The sequence below is a fragment of the Equus caballus genome, chromosome 2 (assembly GCF_041296265.1).
Source record: "Equus caballus isolate H_3958 breed thoroughbred chromosome 2, TB-T2T, whole genome shotgun sequence".
Classification (NCBI taxonomy): domain Eukaryota; kingdom Metazoa; phylum Chordata; class Mammalia; order Perissodactyla; family Equidae; genus Equus; species Equus caballus.
Window position 1 is genome coordinate 117,664,341 of NC_091685.1, and position 21,289 is coordinate 117,685,629.

The 21,289-nt window shown below is 36.7% G+C and overlaps 1 protein-coding gene across 2 annotated transcripts in view; it reads left to right on the forward strand.

Annotated features, from left to right (window-relative positions):
* NDST4 (N-deacetylase and N-sulfotransferase 4) overlaps window positions 1-18,734 on the forward strand; it is a 388,880-nt gene extending 370,146 nt beyond the window's left edge. For both annotated transcript variants that reach the window (XM_070259711.1, XM_005607874.4), the window contains 5 exons: window positions 447-621; window positions 6,152-6,322; window positions 7,261-7,370; window positions 10,882-10,984; window positions 13,617-18,734. In XM_070259711.1, coding sequence (XP_070115812.1) covers window positions 447-621; window positions 6,152-6,322; window positions 7,261-7,370; window positions 10,882-10,984; window positions 13,617-13,736 — 679 coding nt within the window. In that variant the 3' untranslated portion in view covers window positions 13,737-18,734. The remainder of the gene's footprint in view (window positions 1-446; window positions 622-6,151; window positions 6,323-7,260; window positions 7,371-10,881; window positions 10,985-13,616) is intronic.
* The last annotated feature ends 2,555 nt before the right edge of the window (window positions 18,735-21,289 follow it).

Here is a 21,289-nt window from a genome sequence, read left to right on the forward strand (position 1 = left end):
GACTTATACATTTTCCTCTCTTGTGCACTTTAATCACCATTTAAGAATTTTGCATTCAAATTTGCAAACATAAATTTGCTATTTTAAAATATTCACTAGGCAATATGGTGTAATTCACTGTTTGCCAAGGGTAAACTTAATTTTTCTGGATTTGGCTTTTGATAGCACAGAACATCAACCCAAATCTAAAGGAGTTTCCTTCTATTTCTTAACAACCCACCTATTGCATCTCACTCCTTCTACCACAATAACTAATTCATTAGAACATGAATGCTTTGGGTTGTTTTCACATTCAAAGTGTGTATAATAGCTACTCTTTCGACTATTCTAACGTTAATAATTAGAAATTGATATGTGAATGTAAAAATGGTCAAATTATTTTGTATCCATAGTATGGCAGGGAAAAATTAGATCTCAGATTAATGAATTGTTTTCTCCACCTTCAGGTATATGGACTTTTTCCCTACTCCATCCAACGTTACAAATGACTTTCTATTTGAAAAGAGTGCTAATTACTTCCATTCGGAAGAAGCTCCCAAGCGAGCTGCATCTCTGGTCCCCAAAGCTAAGATCATCACCATCCTCATCGACCCCTCAGACAGGGCATACTCTTGGTACCAGGTATGAAGCAGTGAAAAGCACTATTAACGCATTTGGTCATAGCTTGACTGCAAGCAATGGTGAATGTCAAAATAAAATCCCGATGTATTGAACAATCAAATGTTAAAAGAACTAAACCAAAAATTAAAAAGAAATTAAGAAAAATAAGAGCTAAATATTTACTACATATCAAGTTGGACAAAAAATTTCAAGCATAAAATAATAGAAAAAATCACGCATCAAAGAATTACTAGATTGACTATATAAACATGCAAAGTGTTGGTCTGTCACAATTAACAAAATTAAAGGTAAATATCTAAGTAGAGAATCTTTAGCAAATACATGGTAAATGACTTAGCGTCCTTAATTTGCAAAAAAAGTTCCTGCAAATTGATAAATAAATATATCAGTATAAAAATGAGCAAATAACCAAAAGGTATAGATAGACAATCACACACACATACACACAAATGCAACTGCTCAACAATTTATGTGAAAAATGATCCACTGAATTAGGGATCAACAAAATACAAATCAAAATGATAGTCTTTTTGAATATCATCTTAACAAACATTGTAATGTTTATTCTCTCTGTTGTCAAGAGTGTGATCATAAAGGGACTCAAACATTCTAATAGAAAGATGTATAGATACTTTCTAAAAATTAATTTGTTGATAGTCATCAAAAGGGTTGCAAAGGCCCTTTTGTTCTGTGGTTGCTCTTCTGGAATCGATCATAAGGAAAGCCTCAAAGGATTGGACAAATATTTATTCCTTTATTTATACATCATAGTACTATCTATAAAAATAATAACAACTAAAGGAAAAATAAACGCCCAATAATATAGATTTGTGTCACACTGAAATGGAATATTCTGGAGCCACATTTAATGATGGTTTTAATCAATGGAATGATAATTAAAACATTATGGTCATTGTAATGTGTGGATAGATATTAATCGAATGATCACAAAGTTATATAACTAGAAATTTTGAATGCTCTGTGAGGAAGTATGTAAGGTGTTATGAGAGCATTTTCTGGAGAAGTAAATTTGGACTTAAAACTGAAGGATGAGTAGGTATTAACTGGTTAAGCACAGATGGAGAGTAGGGGAGAGGGAGAAGTATGTGTGGTCCACTGGGTGCAAAGAACCATAGCACATTTAAAGAACTAAAAAAAAGTTCCATGTGGCTAGAGAGCAAAGCCCGAGGTGGAGACCTGTGAGAGATGAGTCTGAGAGGCACACAGAGGCTGGAAGTCATGTGGGAGAACCATGTGGATGCCATTCTTTGAGCAATTGAAAGACTGAAAAATGTTGTCAGCCTGTGACTATCAGATTTCCTTTTAGAAAACATTGCATTATCTGCTATTCAAAGAATGGATTGGGTTGGAACAAATGACTACATGCATTCAGAGAAATCAAATAGAGGCTACTGCAATAGTCCTGCTGAGAAATAGAGGTAGCACAGACAAAGACAGTAAATAGAAACTGAGTGAAGTCTGAAGTATGAAGAGATGTTTGGGTGTTAAAATGAGCAGAACCTGGTGAGAAAACAGTGTCAAAGGTGAATCAAATTTCCAATCTGGGCAAATGGATGATGGCCATATATTCATATGAAAAGAGAAGCACTGAAGAAGGATACAGGAGTTGTGTGGGGGTGAGGTGAGGCTAAAGATGTGATACAGTTGGTGATCCTGAGGTGTGGAGTCACTGCCATGCTGAAGCTGAAGGAACAGTAGTTACCTGGCACTCTGGGGAGAGTCTGAGCTGGAGACAGAAAATTGTGAATCAGAGGCAAAAAGCCACAAAATTGGTGAAATTGCCTAAGAGAGAGTTTAGAGAAGAAAAATACAGAGCAGGATGAGGCAGCCAGAGAGACAAGAGAATACAGCCAGAGGAGTAGAAGAAAAAGTCCAGGAGTATAGTGACAGCAAATATGAGGCAAGGGAGTACTGTCAATGGAGGAGGTGACAACATGTCAAACAGCTGCTAAGAAAGTAAACAATTAGGCAAAACAAGGCCTGAATTATTTTCACTGAGGTCAAAGATATTGAGGAAGTGGAGCCCTTATCAACAGAGTGAAAACAGCAAAACCAGGTAGATTGGGTCTTGGAATAATTAAGTGGGGATGAAGAGATGTAGGCAGCGCTTGGAAAACACTAAGGAAATGTGACACAAAGGGGAAAAAACACAACACACGTTTATTACATAGCAGTTGAAGTGGTCGTAAGGAAAATGTGTTCTATGGTTGTGGCCATTTGAATTGTGATGTTTCCAAAGAAAGGGAGATGTTAAAGGCCCTGGAGAGGAAATGAAGAATCAATCCTGTGAGGATCCTGAGAGGCCTGGAAGGGATGGCAACGGGAAATAACCTACATGGGAGGGGAGCACTCTGGTTCCAGAGTTGTTCACTTTTCTGGTACTGGGACCCCTCTGGGAGCCTGGTGGCGTCTATGGGCTCCATTTCAGAAATATATTTGAAAAGCATAAAACTAAATACATAGAACTACAAAGGAAACAACTATGTTGAAATGTAATTATCAAAATACTTTTCAAATCAGTATCATCAAATGGCAAGATCTAACGGTGGGTCTGTGCTCCTGTAGCTTGTCATGATGAGCATAAACATTTTGATACATCTGAAACACCGGTAATGTGATGGAAAAGTAACTGACTCTTATTGATGGTAAAATCACAGGTACAATAAATGCTAAATTTCATTTAGAGGTTACCGAAAATAAAGGGGCCTTTTTTTGCAGATCCAAGTCCATAGACTCTCTGACTTTATCAAGAACCCCCACAGTGAAACTTAAGGGACAGAAGAGGGGACGAATTTACGTGCTGGGAAATTTGAAGGTCTGGGATGGAGAAATGGAAGTGACTGTGATGGTCTCTTCTTCCTTTGAGAAGTTGAGAATGAGTTAAGCTGATGAAAAAGAGGGGGAGAATTTGGGAGGCAGCTGTTTGAGGAGACAAAAGGGGATGTGAACTCTTCTACGACAGTGAGAGAAAGTTGAGCAGAGAAATGTAAAATTGCCTACAGCAATGAAGGCTAACTGAAGTTAGTGATCTTGAGTTTAGGGTGGTGGTAATAATGTATATGTACTAAAATCCCAATGACACGAGTGTGTTTGTGCATGTATATGTTTAATGCATATAGAAATTAATGCTAAAATGAAGATTAAAAGGGAATTTTTTAAGAGCATAGTAAGATAAGTAATTTTAGGTTTTTCTTCATTCTTTGCCTTGACTTTTCAAAATTTCTCCAATAAACATATGTAATTGAGAACAAATAATGATGGACAGAAAAATATGACATTGCAAATTGGGATTGCAAGTGGTTGGGGATCCAAGTGGAACACACATTGGGTGCAAGATTCAGAAATTATTATTAGAATCCATGAGTCGGTATCTTCCTCAAGATATAAAAATGTGCCTTTCTCACTTTGTGAAAATTCATAATGCAAAGCAAGATAAACCTACTTTTTTAAAACTGTGCCAAAAGCATTGAGATGTTAAGCCTTAATTTAAAATTTTGAACGCAAACACTTGAGGCAAAATGTTGCACATTTTCCTAGCAGGGGGCACGGTCACTACTTTAGGCAGATTTATATGAAGTTTTTTTTCACATAGATTAAACCATTTAAATGGCTTAAAGCATTTAAAGAGAATCTATGTTGGCTTGTTCAAGTAAATTCTTTGAACATACACCTTTGAAAAGAATTATTTTTCCGGTAATACTTTTTATTGCCATATTGCTAAGAATAGGGTCCCCAAAGGGCTCTCTCTACATTTCAAAATAATGCAGCCTGTTATTTAGCTGGTCTTGTCTACTGGGTAAATGCCATAAATCCAAAACTCAGCAGGTGTAATTCAGAAACTCCTACAAACGTCACCTGCCACTGTAATTTCTACCCCACATTTTTATAATGGGCCTCATAGAAGAGCTATAGTACTCTTTTTTTCCATAAAATATTTTCCTTTGTGACTTCTGGTCATATTTTTTTTGCTAATCTTAGTTGCAGGAATATAAAGAGAAGTTGGTACTAAACTGGTCTAAGTCAATATAGAACAGATCAAGTACAGTTCCATGTTATCACTGCTTAAACTAGAAATTTTAGCCTTACTGTATCAATACACACATAGTATATTTATATTTATTCAAGTTATGTACTTTCTACACATTTTACCAATTAAATGTGTTATGTAATCTCTATATACTCAGCATAATGTATATACATTAAGAATGTCAGTAAATACACAATGAGAGGGCTTCAAAATGACTAGTTCTACCATTCTACCACTCACCGGTTACTCTTTAACCACTCACAACTTCCTAACTATCTTTCCTTTTTTAGTTGTGTTTATTTCTAACTCTCATATTAGGCCTGCTATTGCACAATTGTATCAGACCCTAATATCCTTCCATCCTTATCCCGTAGTAAATTTTCCTTATCTTCACTTTTAGATATCTCACAAAATTGGTTCATCCATCCCACATATCTCATCTACCTTCACTCAGACTTACTTTAGAGATAAACTTCTCTTAGTTTGCATGTTTATTTTTTTCTCCTTATCAAAATCTTTCTCATTAAATTTTAGCTCAAAAGCTTCAACCATTGAAAAAGATCCCTTCATCTTTCATTCAGAACTAAGGATTTATTGGTCTGGCTATCACAGCAAATAGCTGATACCTCTAGTCAAAGATACAACTTGATTACAATCTGTTAATCTCTTGTCTCTTGTACAAGATTTTGATCTCTTTGAAGATGGCAGTTATGTCTTACTTACTTCTCTTTATCTCCAGAATCTATTTCAGTTCTTTGTCTAGTGAGGAGCATATTGAGTGCTCATGAAATTGTATTGACTATTAACTTCATCTCTCATTGTGTTGGGTTGTTGTGTTTGACCAGTGAAGGTTTGATGAGAGCATGTGGTACTGAAAAGACGTAGGGAAACAGTATTTGGGAATCAGCAGAGTTAGATGGAAACCCTGGTGAGAGCAAAACAAAAGGACCACAGACAACGTCAACATGAATATGACACCTAAACAAGCACTGGGAACAGACATCTGCTTTCTCTGTGCTGATAGCACCTGCCACCCAGGGATGTTGGGGAAGTGTCAGAACCCACAAGGGCAGCTGTAATGAAACAATGAGCATGCCCACTCTTGCCAGTTGAAATCTCTTTTCATCAGGCTTGGTTTGTCTGATTCCTGACGTCTTTTCACTTCTAATCAGACCCGTGAAGAAAGTCCTTTTACTCTATCTCTTTCCTTGCACCTAAACATTCCAGACATGAGGACAACCACAGGCCTGTCTGCATCCTATTTGATGTCTATGGAAAACTTGTACTTTAAAAAGCAATATGCCAATGCCTAAGTTTCAATATATGCACTTTTTACCTTATTTTTCATTCTATAATCAATCATTTTGCATTACTTTTTTGGAGATAAAAGACACACACATATGTACACACACATCACACATGTGCACACATACCGGTGCAGGCATAAAGAAAATTAATTTTACAACTGATTTCTTGTTAAAGCACCAACGATCACATGAAGATCCAGCTGCCCTGAGGTTTAATTTCTATGAAGTTATTACAACAGGACATTGGGCCCCATCGGACCTAAAAACTTTGCAGAGGAGATGCCTAGTACCTGGGTGGTATGCGGTCCACATAGAAAGATGGCTAACTTACTTTGCTACTTCTCAGGTAATGTCCTGAAATTAATTTCTTCTGTTTATCATGATTATGTTGCACTGACAAACAGAAAATATGAATTAACATTACCACAGAGAGTGATTTATAATCAGAGATGAACATACCTAAGAAAGGAGTGGATCTTTGCGTTTTTAATGTCAATAACAGTATTAAAATATTGTTAAGTGGCTGTGAAACAAATTCTTGAGATCTTCTTTTGGATAGAAGCTGGTGTCAAAGTGCTAAGTCCTCACACGGGAGACATCACGTGATTCATAGGCAGCAGTAACTCTCAGCTACTGGCAGAGCAGTCAGTTAGATGATACCATTATGGATCACCATGTGCAGATACTCATGTCGTCTGTCCTGTGGGACTCTTGCAGAGAAAGAAGGAGGTCACGCATTAGACCGTCAAAATGGAAAGTGCTATATCAGCTCCAGGAATGCGAATAGAACAAGAAATAAAGATTTGAGGAAAGTGTCCATATCGTTTATACTCTACATCCCAGATAAGGTTACAACTGGAAGCTGAGTTCTCTGTCATAGTTTGTAAGGAGAATAGATGGGTAATTTTCAACTGTGTGCCCACTATTTCTAAGCCCTTGGCTCCAAGATTAGCTTATGGGATTTCATAGGCTGAATAATTATCTGATTGCATGACATATGGAAAATCATGTTTCTACTTCACAACTAAATGAAGAGAGTATCTATGTTTATTTCTGATTCACAGTCAAGTTAGTTAAGGGTTATAAATGATGCCGGTGGCAAACTTTAATTGTTGTTTATTTGGAAGACACAAGAACAGCAAACATTAAAATGTATTCTAAGTAGTGCATATTTTCTTCATGTTCACACTGAACTAATTGATGGTCATACCAGGCCAAAGGTGGCAGCTCAGTGTATTTAATTTAGTTTTGTTCTTCATAAAGTGACTATTTTTGACTTTACAGTTGCTAATTATTGATGGACAGCAGCTGAGATCTGACCCAGCTACTGTGATGGATGAAGTCCAGAAGTTTCTGGGAGTTACACCTCATTATAATTACTCTGAAGCACTAACGTGAGTCTATTCTCATGCTTGATTTCATTTCCATTATTTGCCGTCATAAATTATCACTGGTAGGAGTGTATATAGCATCATTACTACTAGCCGTGAATTTATACATCATTATGCTACTCAAAAGCAGTCAAAGGAATATTCTCATTATGCATGTAGTGTCTCCCTTTTGAAGACCAGGAATACCTTATCTTATAAAGTATTATAGAAATTTGATATGTCACAAATTCCCCTTTTTGTAAGCTTTTCCCCACTATCAGTTTGGTTAGGTAGAATTCTTACATGCTTACTCTGTGCAAAAAGTGTCCTAGAAATTGAAGTTACACAGGTGAAAAAGATGTAGTCTTTTCCTCCAAGTAATTTACGAGTTAGTAGGGAAATGCAGATGCCCGTCGTTAGCTCTGTGAAGGTAGCAGGATTTCAGGCAGAATTGGGAAAGCGATACATCATGTTTCACTCTGTATTTATTAAATTATGTGTAACCAAATATAATCACGTATAATGTTCCAGTTATCTATTGTTGCATGACAGACCTTCCCAAACTGACTAGCATATAACCACGGTCATTTTATTATGCTGGTGGATTCGGCAGGCTGGGAATTCAGACATGATACAGCCGAGACAGCTTGTCTCTGCTCATAATACCTGGGGCCACAGCTGGGAAGACATGAATATCTGGGTATAACTCGAACGGCTGGGGACGGGAATCATCTGGAGACTCGTTCGCTTCTTCACTCACATCTCTGGCTCTTGGACTGGGATGGCTCAAAGGCGGAGCTCAATGGGACAAGACCTCTTGTGTGCCTTTCTCACAGTGCAGTGGCTGTCTTCTGAGAGGGAGCGATGTGTCCAAGGAACAAGGTCCAAGAGAGCCCTAGCCTTCTCTGACCTAGCCTTGCAAGTCATACAGCATCACTTACTCCACATCCTGCTGATTACAACCAGGTCACGAAAGCCCAGTCCAAATTCAAGGGGAGGGAAATGAGCCTCCCCTTCTTGATGCGGAGGGGCAAGGGCATTCTGCAGAAGAGAATGTGGCTAGGGAGACGTTGTTGCAGTCATCTTGGGAAAATAAAACCATACACTTGGTCATTAAAAATGTAAAAACAATGGAAAGAAGCAAAGTAACAAACATACAAAAACAAAACCTCCGAGCAGCAAAAACATATTTTAAAAGGGCCTGGACTTGACAGTCACACAAGGCCTGCTACAAAGCCTATTAAATTTTAGAGAAAATTCTAACAAGCCTGATTATATAACTTTCCAGTTCACAGCAGATTAGAATCAGCAATTAGACAATTAGGGAGGGTAATGGAGGGACAGGAAAAGCAGTAATAAGATTGGGTTGCTCCTCATGCACTAAAACAACCCTAATGAAGTTTTTCCCTACACATGGCAATAACAACAACACAGGCATGCCCCTGCTGATGAGGTAGACGGAGCGGCCGTAACATATCTTGCAGTAATCGTTACTGATGTTAGCGTGACTTCCCCTGCCTCCGTGCAGCAGTTTAGGGAATGGTTCTAGCCTGTTTACTACAAATAGTTGCTTATGGTTCTGTAGACCTGGAAAACCATACATTTAAAGAAGAGATTACAAACAAGTACAGAATATATGGTTTTTACTATGTCTCACCTCACAAAAAATTAATAACTGTAGTGATGTTCAGTATGAGAAAGGAACTCGTGTGGCAACCAATTCATGTCCTCAAAGTTGTCTAACTGTTATTTGAGAAAGGCTTTGCATCTCAATGTCACCATTTCATGCCTACTAAAATGAAACTATGAAACAGTGGATTGACAGAACTTAGAAAGAATAAATGCCCTTTGCTAGACTTTGGCTATATAATGTTGCCAATGCAATAAATGAAACCAGGACAGCAAAAACATGTGGACTCTAGGTTATAACAACCCTATCTGAAAGAATGACTTTCAGCATCCTGGATGGCTGTCCTTGCTCAGGTTGTGTTAAGCTCTGCCTCCCAGCAGCTGCTGTAGAGAGCAAGGAGAGACTGTAGCCCGTCCGGAGACCTCTGCACACCTGACAGCAGAGGAGATACTCTCAGCATGTGAAGAAATTTCTTGGCTTTGCTGCCTGATCTGTATTTTACCTCAACGCAGTTAAATATTCTCATCCTGTGGCTGAAAATGCTGCTTAGGGGCACCGTTACGCCGATTGCCCCATCTCATTTTGCACAGCAGGCCGAATTGTTTTTCCTCTGGGGAAATTAATGAAAACTAGAGAAAGGACTGTGATAGGCAAAGAACAGATTGAAAAGTCCAGGTTGGAAATGACTCTGTCTTCCTTTTATCTGTTTAACCAGTGATGTATTTAATTTTAATTGATAACGTGTACTAGGACAACCTGGACTACAAGGATCGGGTCTCTGATAATAGGTTGGGCAGGGAACTGTGAAGAAAATTTCCCTCTCCCCTTAAATGAGTTCACATATGTGCAGAGGCAAATTGCAGGTGCACCGGTATTATAGGAATGGGCCCAGGGCAACGAAATATTCTGCAACTAATTAACTTTACATCCCAGTCAATTATGTTCCATCCTTCTAAAACATCTGCTGAGCAACAAAAATGCAAACCTTTTCGATGTTTTATGCATGCAGCAAGTCCCACAGCAATAAATTTAAAATTTCCCTTCTTATTTGGTTCATTCTTTCGTTTCTCCTATCTTGTTAGTCCTAAACAAAAATTCATATATGTCTGAGTTTAAACAAAATAATTAGGCCACACATTCTTCCATTTGTAACTTTGTGCAGCCAGGAGAGCAAAACAACAGTAGAATTTTCTTTAAGAGTATAGGGACCTGAATTATCCAGTAGAATCATCTGCCTTCAACAAAGAAGTACAAGCTTGTCTAATCTTCCACTCACTATTTGTACAGCCCATGTCTCGTGCTACCTGAAAAAAATATAAAAAATTATATTTTTACATTTTTAATTTCCTCCTTGAGAAGTGTAAACATTTTGGACTGTAAAAAAAATACAGTATTTTTCCAAATTAAAAGCTTTAATTCTTGTTTATATTCACATAAGTGTATTTACTTTATATTCAGTCACTTTAATATATACCATTGAATGATTTCAAAGAAATCTGTTAATATATTTAGACAGGAAATCATATTAATAAGTAAATAAATCTTAAGGTCATTTTTATGTGGGTTGTAGTTCTGATGATTGGTCCTTGATCTTTTACAGATGAATAGGTAAAGTATGGAACTTAAGTTCACAATTTCAACATAAGATTGAGCTAAAGATCTATATGTCTTTTTTATTACGGGAGAAATATTCAAAAATAGCACTAACAGTTTATTTAATCTCAATAAGACTCTCTCAAATCAATTCAATGAATATTTGTAGAACTGAATTAAATCAAATCGAAGCAATGGGCATGTGAAAGTGCATTTCCTTTATCCAATCGGTGAGGCTCTCTCTCTCGAAATTCCACATACAATTTATAATCATTATATTTTATAAAATCATTTATGTTTGATCTTTTGTAGGTTTGATCCCCAGAAGGGCTTTTGGTGTCAGCTACTGGAAGGAGGAAAGACCAAATGCCTTGGAAAAAGCAAAGGCCGAAAATATCCACCCATGGATCCAGAGGTAATATTTTCCTAATCTTTGAAATATACTGGTAGATCTCTGGGCATACAACCTTTTCAAAACTGGTGACAGTAAATTTGGTTCCTTTTTCTGCTCTTTCTTTGCTATCAATAGTTTTATATATTTAAAAGATAGACAGACCAACAGAAATAGATGATTGATAGATACCCATTGTTTGCTGTTGGGAGGCAATTCAAATGTAAATGCAAAACAGTAACTCCTTTCCAAATGTGTAAAGTCCTTAAATAAATTGTTCACTAAACAAGTGATTTTGGGTACAATATATAAGCATTATTATTATATTAAACATTTACCATGCATAGTAATGAGCTAAGCAATAAAGAGTAAAGAGTTCTGATCACCAATTACAACATGTGAGTGAAGTTTTCCAAACCACCAAGCAATGCTCAACACTGGTTGGGTGTCCTAGAATTCAACTCAGTGCTAACACTCTCTACCCAGAGACTGCATCAGACCCCACAGATTAAGGGCTCAGTCCTACAAGTCTGCCCCTCCACTTCAGATGCCAGGCGCAAGCCCAGGTTGTCACCTGTGCTGCTGACCAACTGGTTATGGATTGGAGGTTTCAACGACTCCTTCCTTTGGTTCAATTTATTTGCTCAAGTGGTTCACAGAACTCAGAGAAACATTTCACTTACTAGATCACCAGTTTATTATAATGGGACATAACTCAGGGACAGTCAGATAGAAGAGATGCAGAGGGCAAGGTATGGGAAAAGGGCACAGAGCTTCCGTGTCCTCTCTGAGTGCATCACTCTCTTGGCATCTTCACATGTTCACCAACCCAGAAGCTCTTGAAGCCCTGTCCTTTTTTGGGGGTTTTATGGAGGCTTCATTACATAGGCATGGTTGATTAAATCATTGGCCAATGAGACTGATTCAACCTTCAGGCCCTCTGCCCTCCCCTAGAGGTAAGGACTTAAAGTTCCAACCCTCTCTTCACAGGTTTGGTTCCTCTGGCAACTAGCCTCATCCTAAAGGGAGGCCAAAAGTCACCTCATTAACATAACAAAAGACACCTTTCTCACTCTCCCACTTAGGAAATTCCAAGGGTTTTAGGAGCTCTGTGCCAGAAACCCAGACAGAGAATAAATATGTATTACTTACTATAAATCATAATATCACAGAGAGGATACAGGATAAAACAGTTTTGAACTCAAATTTACTATAGGAGCGTACATTAGTTATGGTCACTGATTTATAATAAGATACCTAAAACAATGACAAACTACAAAGAAGCAGGGAAAAAAATCTCTCAGTAGAAGTGATGGTGTGAGGAGGTAGACGAGGATTGGGAAAACAGTTATCAATCAGCTGAGCCAGATATGATGAGTCTCTCTCCTAAGGCAAGGTGAGTGAAGGGAGGATGGAAGGGATTTACTATGGAAATAAAAGTACCAGAAGGTCCTTAAACTATACCTTTGAACTTCATAATTTCAAAAAGGTTTCAGAAATCACTTTAATCTGCCAAGAAATCAACGTAATGTTCCCATTACTTTTATAAACATCTTATCCAGAATTGAAGTGTTTACAACCTAGTTTAAGAGAAGAAATGTAATGAAATACCTGGTAAATGGTAGAAGACAAAATGTAGTTGTCTTAAGTCCATTTCCACAGTATACACAAAAGTCGCTAAGGGAGTTTTATGAGGAAAGAGACACATTTGCGCTAAAATATTGGGAAGGGCTTAAGAGAGACGGTACAACCTTGACGAGATGGAAAACAATGTGGGGGCTGTTGCTACCTATACATACACAGGAAAAGTGCTCATTGCTACTATTTTGTCAGAGACACAGAACTGTGTTCAGTAGGTTATAATATGAAGTAAGTGATATCCAGAGACAAAACCCAATTATAAATTTTCTGCTTTCCAGAAACAAAAGCAAACATAAACTAAAGCCATTGATATATTTGATAATCTTTTTTTAAATCATTCATCTAGTAAGGGCCAATCACTCCAACTTGATTAGGAATATAAGAATCACAAGAAAGATTACTATAATGATTTCTGTAATGAGAACTTACAATATTTTTGAAGTAGAAAGCTCTTGATGATTCTTTTTAAATCTATTTTACTCCTGACTAAATAGAGAAAATATTCTTGAAATGTTGCAAGTTGTTTCTTTAATCATGAATTTCAGCTTATATGATCATTTATGTTCACTTTTTATTTTTATGCTTTGGCCCAATTTTACAGAATTTACAATTTTAAAGGAAATATATGTTTTTGGTAGCTTGCTTCTGTGGATTTGGTACCACAGCTGGTCTCTGCTTCATTCTATTATATACTTATTATATTATATATTATATGCCCATACCTATTACACACCTCTCATTGGCTTTCCTCCCTACGTAGACGTCATCAATCCCACAATAAATAAGTGCCATATGGAAGATAAGCCACATATGACCTACATAGACCTTTTATTTTATTGCTACTCTTCTGCCAAATCTTTTCAAAAGTGAGTGATATCTTAGGAAAAATACAAAGAAATACTTATTTTAGAGACATCAATGCTATAATAGAATTTCTTAAGAAATGTAGATTGCACAATCTCATCTAATGAATTAATAACTTCCTTCAAGTCTTCTTTTCCTTTTTGCTTTCCAGTCTAGAACTTTCCTCTCTAATTACTACCGAGATCATAACGTGGAACTGTCCAAACTGCTGCATAGACTGGGGCAGCCCCTGCCGTCCTGGCTGAGACAGGAGCTGCAGAAAGTGAGGTAGCAGTGAAGACAAGAACCAAGGCTCACGAGATGCTTACTTGACTATTCAATAGCAAAACAGACCCCACAGCTTTCATCCCCCCAACACCCTTGTGATTGTCGACAGAGGACTGTGTGAATAAATTTCCTTCTATCTTTTTCATCAAATGAAAACTGTTATATATGCACGCATTGGTAATTGCTAGCATCAATCCCTGGGGGAAGGTTTTGGGAAATAATGTAGGGTTTTGTGGCATTATCCAGTTTCTATTGTGGGGTTCATAACACAGCCAGTTCCTCTGCTAACCATTAGGTTTCAGAAACTCTGTGTATGACTGAGAACCCTGATTATAAGCAAGTGACAAATGAGAATCTTGAGGAAAAGATAAAGACTGAGTTATCCGTAAATGAGACTGGTAGTAACCCAATATCTGAATCAAGGGCTTACATCTTCCTTTTGCTAATTCAAAAACAATTTTGCTTTTGTCATGAAAAGAAATTACAGAATCCCATACTCTTATTTTGAGCAATAACTATTTATTATATTTAGCTCACATGTATTTTCCTCTGCTACTCCTCTTTGTGAATTTCCTTGACTTGCTAAAGAAGTTGTGAAGTTGCAGCCTACCATGTTTTCTGTCTGTTTTCCCTTTGTGGAAAGGGACTATCTGAAAGTTTCCACATTCATTGATATTACTGTTTTATCTGGCAGGGCAGCCATGCTCAGTGAATTTTGCATTATGGTTCCAACCATATCTATTGGAGGGTTTTGGGTAGAAGGAATGAAAGTGCATCCTCTGCATAATGTTAACTAGTATGTGTAAGGCCATCTTTACATGGATCCAAAATCTTACCCTCCTATTAATCTAGGTATTTCCACCATGACAATGATGTAATATTTATATATTTTTTCACAATCCACAGAAGAAAAAACCTTATTCATAAGATATGAAATGAAAACACTGATATGTGTTTACAGGTAGCGTGAGGCCCTTGTGCCTTCTATGTAGTATATGCCAGTTGTTTTAAAGCATGGACTTTTATATATGCCAGTACATGTGCTATTGCAGAAGATTATGTTTTTAATGCCTATTTAGGAAAATAAATATAATCTAAAACTTACCTCTTGAAACATCACTAATTCTCAACCATGACACCCAAAAATTAATTTCTAGAGAAGAAGTGATGTTCTTTCTGTCTTAGAGTTTAGATTCCTCTCCTATTTGGAGATTATTGTCATGCTGGTTGGGTTTTTATCCCATTTGTCAATGAAGATACATTAAAGCTTTGTTAATCTTTTCATTGGTATACAAAGGAAAAATTTCAACAGAACATTAACTAAAAGTGACTCTGGTAACATTACCTGTCAACCCATCCTTCCTCCAGAGTAATTTTTCTGTAGGCTATAAATGGTATTACTTTTTCTTATGATTGAGAAATTATTCTTGACATATTTCAATGTCTTCAAAGAAAACTGAAAGGTCTTGTTTTTGTTTGTTTTGTTGTTGTCGTTGTTGTTTTAAGCAAGCAAATCAAATCAAATCTAAAAGATAATCAAGAATTTTTACATATTTTATTTCAGAATTCAGCTTCGGACATATACTTTATTAAGATTTTTGTTTGTTTACCCACTGCATCTAAAGGCTCTTGATCTTTTTCAGAAAATGTAAGATTCTTCTTGGGCGTGAGTTAATACAAATCACAAACTACTGCTTTTGTTGGTCCTTTGTTATCTGTGGGACTCAAATTCTCAACCTTATTGCTGCTTAGGTGAGCATGTGCTCCATAGCATTCCATTAAGCACATTAAAACCACAATAATTGTGTATTTAGAGTTCTAACATTTGATTGATTTGTTCACTAGTTTCCTCCAGTTTATATTCTATTTTTTTCTTTCTAGAACTAGAGACTAACTTTTATTTTCCAAGTGGGATAACAGACGTATTGATAGAAGAGAGGGAGATATTTTTGAAATTAAGTAAAGTTCGTGTAACTCAAAGTCCAACTGATCACCAGATTTTTTAAAATGTAACTCATTTTCTGCATGTTCTCTTTTTTTCTAAATAGTGTATACAATATCATTCACCTACCTACAGATAACTGAGAGCAGAATTCCCCCAAATTCAATGAGACTCTTCTCCCTGGGTTCATTTCAATCAGTGTGTATATTTTTCTTATTATGATTGATAATGAAAACATCAAGATAAATTTTAATCATATAATTCATCTTCATTGTACAGTAAACTACCCAGAGGGACTCTGGGCTGCGAGAAGATTAGAATAAATCAGGGAAAATTACAGTTTTAAGAATATCTTGGTTTTTCCTGATTTTTACCTACTGGCCACTTCAGAATTATTGACTTGAGATTTAATATATGTAATTCTTTAACGTTTTAAATAAATTCTATCTCATGATCTTGAATGACATATTCTTTAAAATTTTAAAGAACTTCCTAAAATCTTTAAGCAAGCCAGTATCTTCTCCTCTTTCCTTCTTTTCTTTATTCCAATTGCCTAACTCGAGAGCATAATCATTGATTATTTCACATTAAGGAAAGCAGGAACATTATTTGATTATAACCCAAATCAAAATATAGTATATGCTTGTCAAATACCATTCTCTAAAAATTATATTACAAATCTCGTCCAAAAACAAATTTTGTTTGTATTTAACGATCACCTAAAAAGAATTAAGTAAGCAACAAGGAAGAATGCTTGAGAAAAATTTATATTCCCTCTATCACTGTATTTTTTATTAAAAAAATAGCTCTTAGTCTAATAAGAGATTTTATTTGCCTTGATTTCAACAAATTCATTTACGTTTAACTTATGTCGTTTTTGTTCCTCTATATCTCTATTTTAATATGATATAAAGTGATTTGTTTACCAGAGTATTGATTTATTTGTAATTACACAAACAGTTTATAGTGGAACAATATCTTAAAAGCCTGTTTTTTGTGGCCAGAGAGCATACTAACCATTTGCTTGATGGAGGTACCTCAAAAACAATGCTGGCCAACAATTTCAAAAACAAAGAAATCTAGTACTCTTGTGTATAGGATTTGATGTCAACTACAGGAACACAGCTTAGCTAAGGGGACGCACACGCATATGTATATATATATATATACTCACTATATGTATATATATGTGAATGAATATTTTCTTGTGTGAGCCATGAGGTGGGTGGGAAAAGCAGATGGAGAACTCTGCATTTACTGAAAATGTAAAATAACTGATGGAGTACGTGCATATCTTGGTTCTCATTCTTCAGAATAAATACGACTGCCGGTATGGCCACTAGAGCAATGTTGCGTCTCCTCTGAAATCCAAGGTTTTAATCAATAGATGAATTTTTTCCTTTCCTTCGTCTTTGTTAACTGCATACACACGCCCTGAACTCCAGCATATAACAAGTGTAACCAGTTCTGTGAGTGGACTATGGATCTCTGGGTTCTCCTCCCGCTTCTGCCTCTCACTGGCTGTGTGGCCTTGGACAATTTGTGAAACTTCCTTGAGTCAGTTTCCTTTTATGTAAAATCGAGACAATAAAGTATTACTCATTACTTATTGTAAGCATTAAACGAGAATATATTTAAATAACTTAGCACAATGCCTGATGTAGTTATGCTGGAACATGTTTGTTACACAAATAATGTATAATATTCAAACCACTATCTCTTCTTTCATCAAACAAGAATATGTTTTTCTACTCTCTTTAATAATAAAACATATATGTCTTAAACATATAATTAATTGTACTTGGTCAAAATGGGAAACTGTCTTCCCCATCACTATCAAAAAATAAATTTGTGCTGCTCCCTGCTGTTGTTCTGGCCAACATTCAGAGCAAGACCGTTCCATCTCAGTCCATTCTATTCGAGTCTCTTCACTCCTTTCTCCCATCTACTTCTTCCTCAGTTTATTCAGTAGAATATCTCCCTTGTGCGTTCTCTTTATATCTCTCACTTTAATTCTTTTGCAACCCAATAATATTCTATCAGGAACATCGGGTCTAGAGGTACAGCTTCCTCAAACCAGAGGAAAGTCACAAAATTTAATGAAGCCATATATATAATACTGAATCAATACTTAAAGAATCTGGGTAATCACAAGAAAACCTCTCTGAGTTTTCCACAAGTCTATCTCTAACTTTACCTTCTTCTAATAAGATCTCCTTTCTACAAATGAAACATTTTATTATACTTCAATATTTTGTTTTCTATTTATTATTATCAAACTATTATTTTTTGCATCTTTCATTGTAAATAAACAGTATTTCAGGAGTGAAAGAAGACATTTATATAAATAATTGACTTCCATTAAAAAATATTTTACTGTTTCTCATAAGTCTAAGGTCTTATATACTATCAAAGTCTGGCACAGAGTAGATACTCAACAAAAATTCATTGAAATGTATTAAGGCGTGTTGAGCAGTACCAATGCACTAGATTATTTGACAAACCTTAATACATACCATCAACCTTCTTCTTAGTTTGCTCTACATTCAAGCTCCAGAAATTTTATTCATAGCTTTCTATGACAGAACTAGTGACTCCAAAATCTGTATCTCCAGTCCCAAATTTGGTCATGAATTGCAGACCTATTACCCAGCTTACTCTGTTCATCCCCATCTAGCTATCTACCTGGCACTTAAATTGAGCACATCCTCAATTGAACTCTTTCCTTTCCAGGTAAAGATTCTGCTTCCCCTCAATCCCGTTTTCTTTTTAAAAACCATGCCCAACCAGCCCAAGCCTTTAGTCCATCTGGGAATCGTTCTCTTCCACAAACCCAAGCTACACTGATTCTTTTCCTGAGTATCTTTCACTAAACCATAGTTGCCCGATAGAAACATAATATGAGTCACGAATGTAAACCACATGTATAATTTTAAGTTTTCTAGTAACTACTTTAGAAAACTGTGAAAAGATGCAATTAATTTTAATATTTTGTTTAAAACTGTATATCCAAAATATTATTGCAACATGCAATCAATAAAAAAATTAATGAGATCTTTATATTCTTGTGTTCATAGTGAGTCTTTAAAGTCCAGTTTGCATTTCACACTTATACACATAACACTTTTGGACTTGCCACATTTTAGTGCTTAACAGCCCCATGTACCCAGAGGTTTTCACACCGGACAGCACAGCTCTAACCTCTGCTCTCCTCAGCTTCTGTTTTTGCTTGTCTCCTATTCACCGTGTTGGTGAGAGAGGGACTCCTGGCCAAAGGTTGTAAGGGGAAGCCAAATACACGACAATCTTCTACAGATGAGACAACAGCCATTTATTCATAACATGAACTCACAGCTTGGGGAGGAGGGCGTTATACGGCACACCAGGCCACAAAGGAGATGTCCTTAGGAAGGAGTGAATAACCAAGGGTGGGAGAGACAGGCTTTGTAGCACCAAGAGGGTGAGGTGCCCCTCGTTCCCACAGGAGCATGTGATTGGCTGGTTTGAATAATTCTGCAGGCTGGCAGGAAACCGAAACCCACTACTCAAGAATAATCAGAAACTGAACTTGGTCCACTTGACAAGGACAATTTCCGGCAAGGGGACTCAACCACAGGAGCAGTGTGGGATGGGGAACTTGTGGTTAGGCCATTCAACAGCCCCCCGAATTTACCAGATGTCAAGGCAGCACAAAATACTGAGTCTTAATTTTCCACCTCACCCCACACCTCTCATCACGGTTTTACTCCAGGCTCTCATCATCTCTCCTACAGAATTTTGTCACGACCTCTGAACTGGAGCTTTCACTCCTCTCTAAATGCTATAGCACATGGCCCAGGGAAGCGTCTTTATAACTTCTAAGTAGGACCACACTGTTCTTCCCTTAAAAGTCCTCAAATGTTCCCCAAACCTAAAGGACGATATGCACACTCTATAACATATTCTGAGAAGTTCTTTTACGACATGAGGTTTTGTCTACCTAACTATTCTTTGTTCACAATCTTTTAAAAATTTGCATTCCAAATTCCAGTTACAATCAACTGTTTGCAATTCTCCAGTTGCCTTACGATTCTTACATCTCTAGGCCTTTGTACGTGCTGCTACCTAGAACACATTTTTGTCTCCTCCTCACCCGATCTCCTAAATGAATCATCATTGCTGATTCGCTGACACAATAAAACTTTGAATCTCAAGCAACATGGCTGTGGAAGTCCACTCTCTTTTGCTCCCCAATTCCTTCATATCCAAATCACGGAAATATCAAGCTTCTTAACTTTGAGTCTCTGGCTTGAAGTTGTACCAGAAATCTTCCAGTTTCCTCGGCATTAGGCCATCGATATTTGGGTAACGATAATTTATTTAGAGCTGTAATCCCAGCTGCTGGTTTGTTACTCTTAGGTGACATCATTATTATTGTACCCACATTGTACTGTAATTTTTCACATCTGTCTACATGCCAGCCTGTAAAATATCAAAACGAGAGATATCTTTTCCTTTTTGTATTGCTCATGCATAACACAGTATCTGGTACAATATAAGTAAGTGTTAAATGAACATATGCATTACCTTATGTCTTTACACGGGTAGAAAACTGAACTTTTAATTTGTAAGCACAAAGGCTCTAAACAAACCCATTTTCTCATTCACAGCACCAAGATATACACTTTTTCAAGGCTGTTTGGGTTTAGGGGTATTGCCTATTCTTGAGAAGAGTCTATGTTTTTACCTCTAAATGGCTATTCTTATTCAACAAGACCAGACAACAGACCAAATTAAGCATCCCTAGACACGTCGGGAATTGAAATGCAGCGACAGTTCTTTCATATTGGTTTAACGTTCTCACAGTATCGCTTCCTACAAACATGTTTGTTTGTAATCAGAACAAAGCTAAGAGCTGCCTGCCTACAATGCACTTTGTGTGGTGAAAGCAAATGGTTTACTATTAAAAGGTGTTCATCATATTGAAGGGGTAAGAGATCATTGACTTGGTATTTGACTATAGAAGTCCTTGAGTTTTAAAGATTTTTTTCTACTGACAAAGAGAATGATACTACTTGCTTAATGACATGTTAAAAATGTCTCTGTAAATAGTGCCAAGAAAATTGATACATGGAATTGTTATGTTAAAAACTTTGGCACTTTCTAATTTGAATTCAAGTAGAATTAAAATATCTCCAAATGGTCAGATATGTCTATGTACACACAGTTATTTCCAGGATATTCTTAATTATTGAAGACTCTATTCTCATGTCCTTAAATCTTATAAATGTTTTCAGAAATCTAAATGGCATACCAGAGTAAAACACTAGCCACAAGGTAAAAATATACAGCAGACAAGAGAAACCAGGAACTAATTGGCCAGCATATAAGAGAATCATGACTGCATTCTTATGGCCACCAAAGACCATTTCTAGAGCACGTGGGTTGGAGTAAGAGAAAAATCCTAACGGGTTGAATAACTGTCAACAAAGCTTTAAGAAAAGCAGGAAGAAACTTCAGATGCTTCTGACCTGGAGCAAGAAGTGGCATCTTGGTCCATGGACCAAGCCACAGAGACATACAAATGCAGATGTGTCAGGAGAGGAAATTTTACATTGAGTATATTTTCTTTTTTT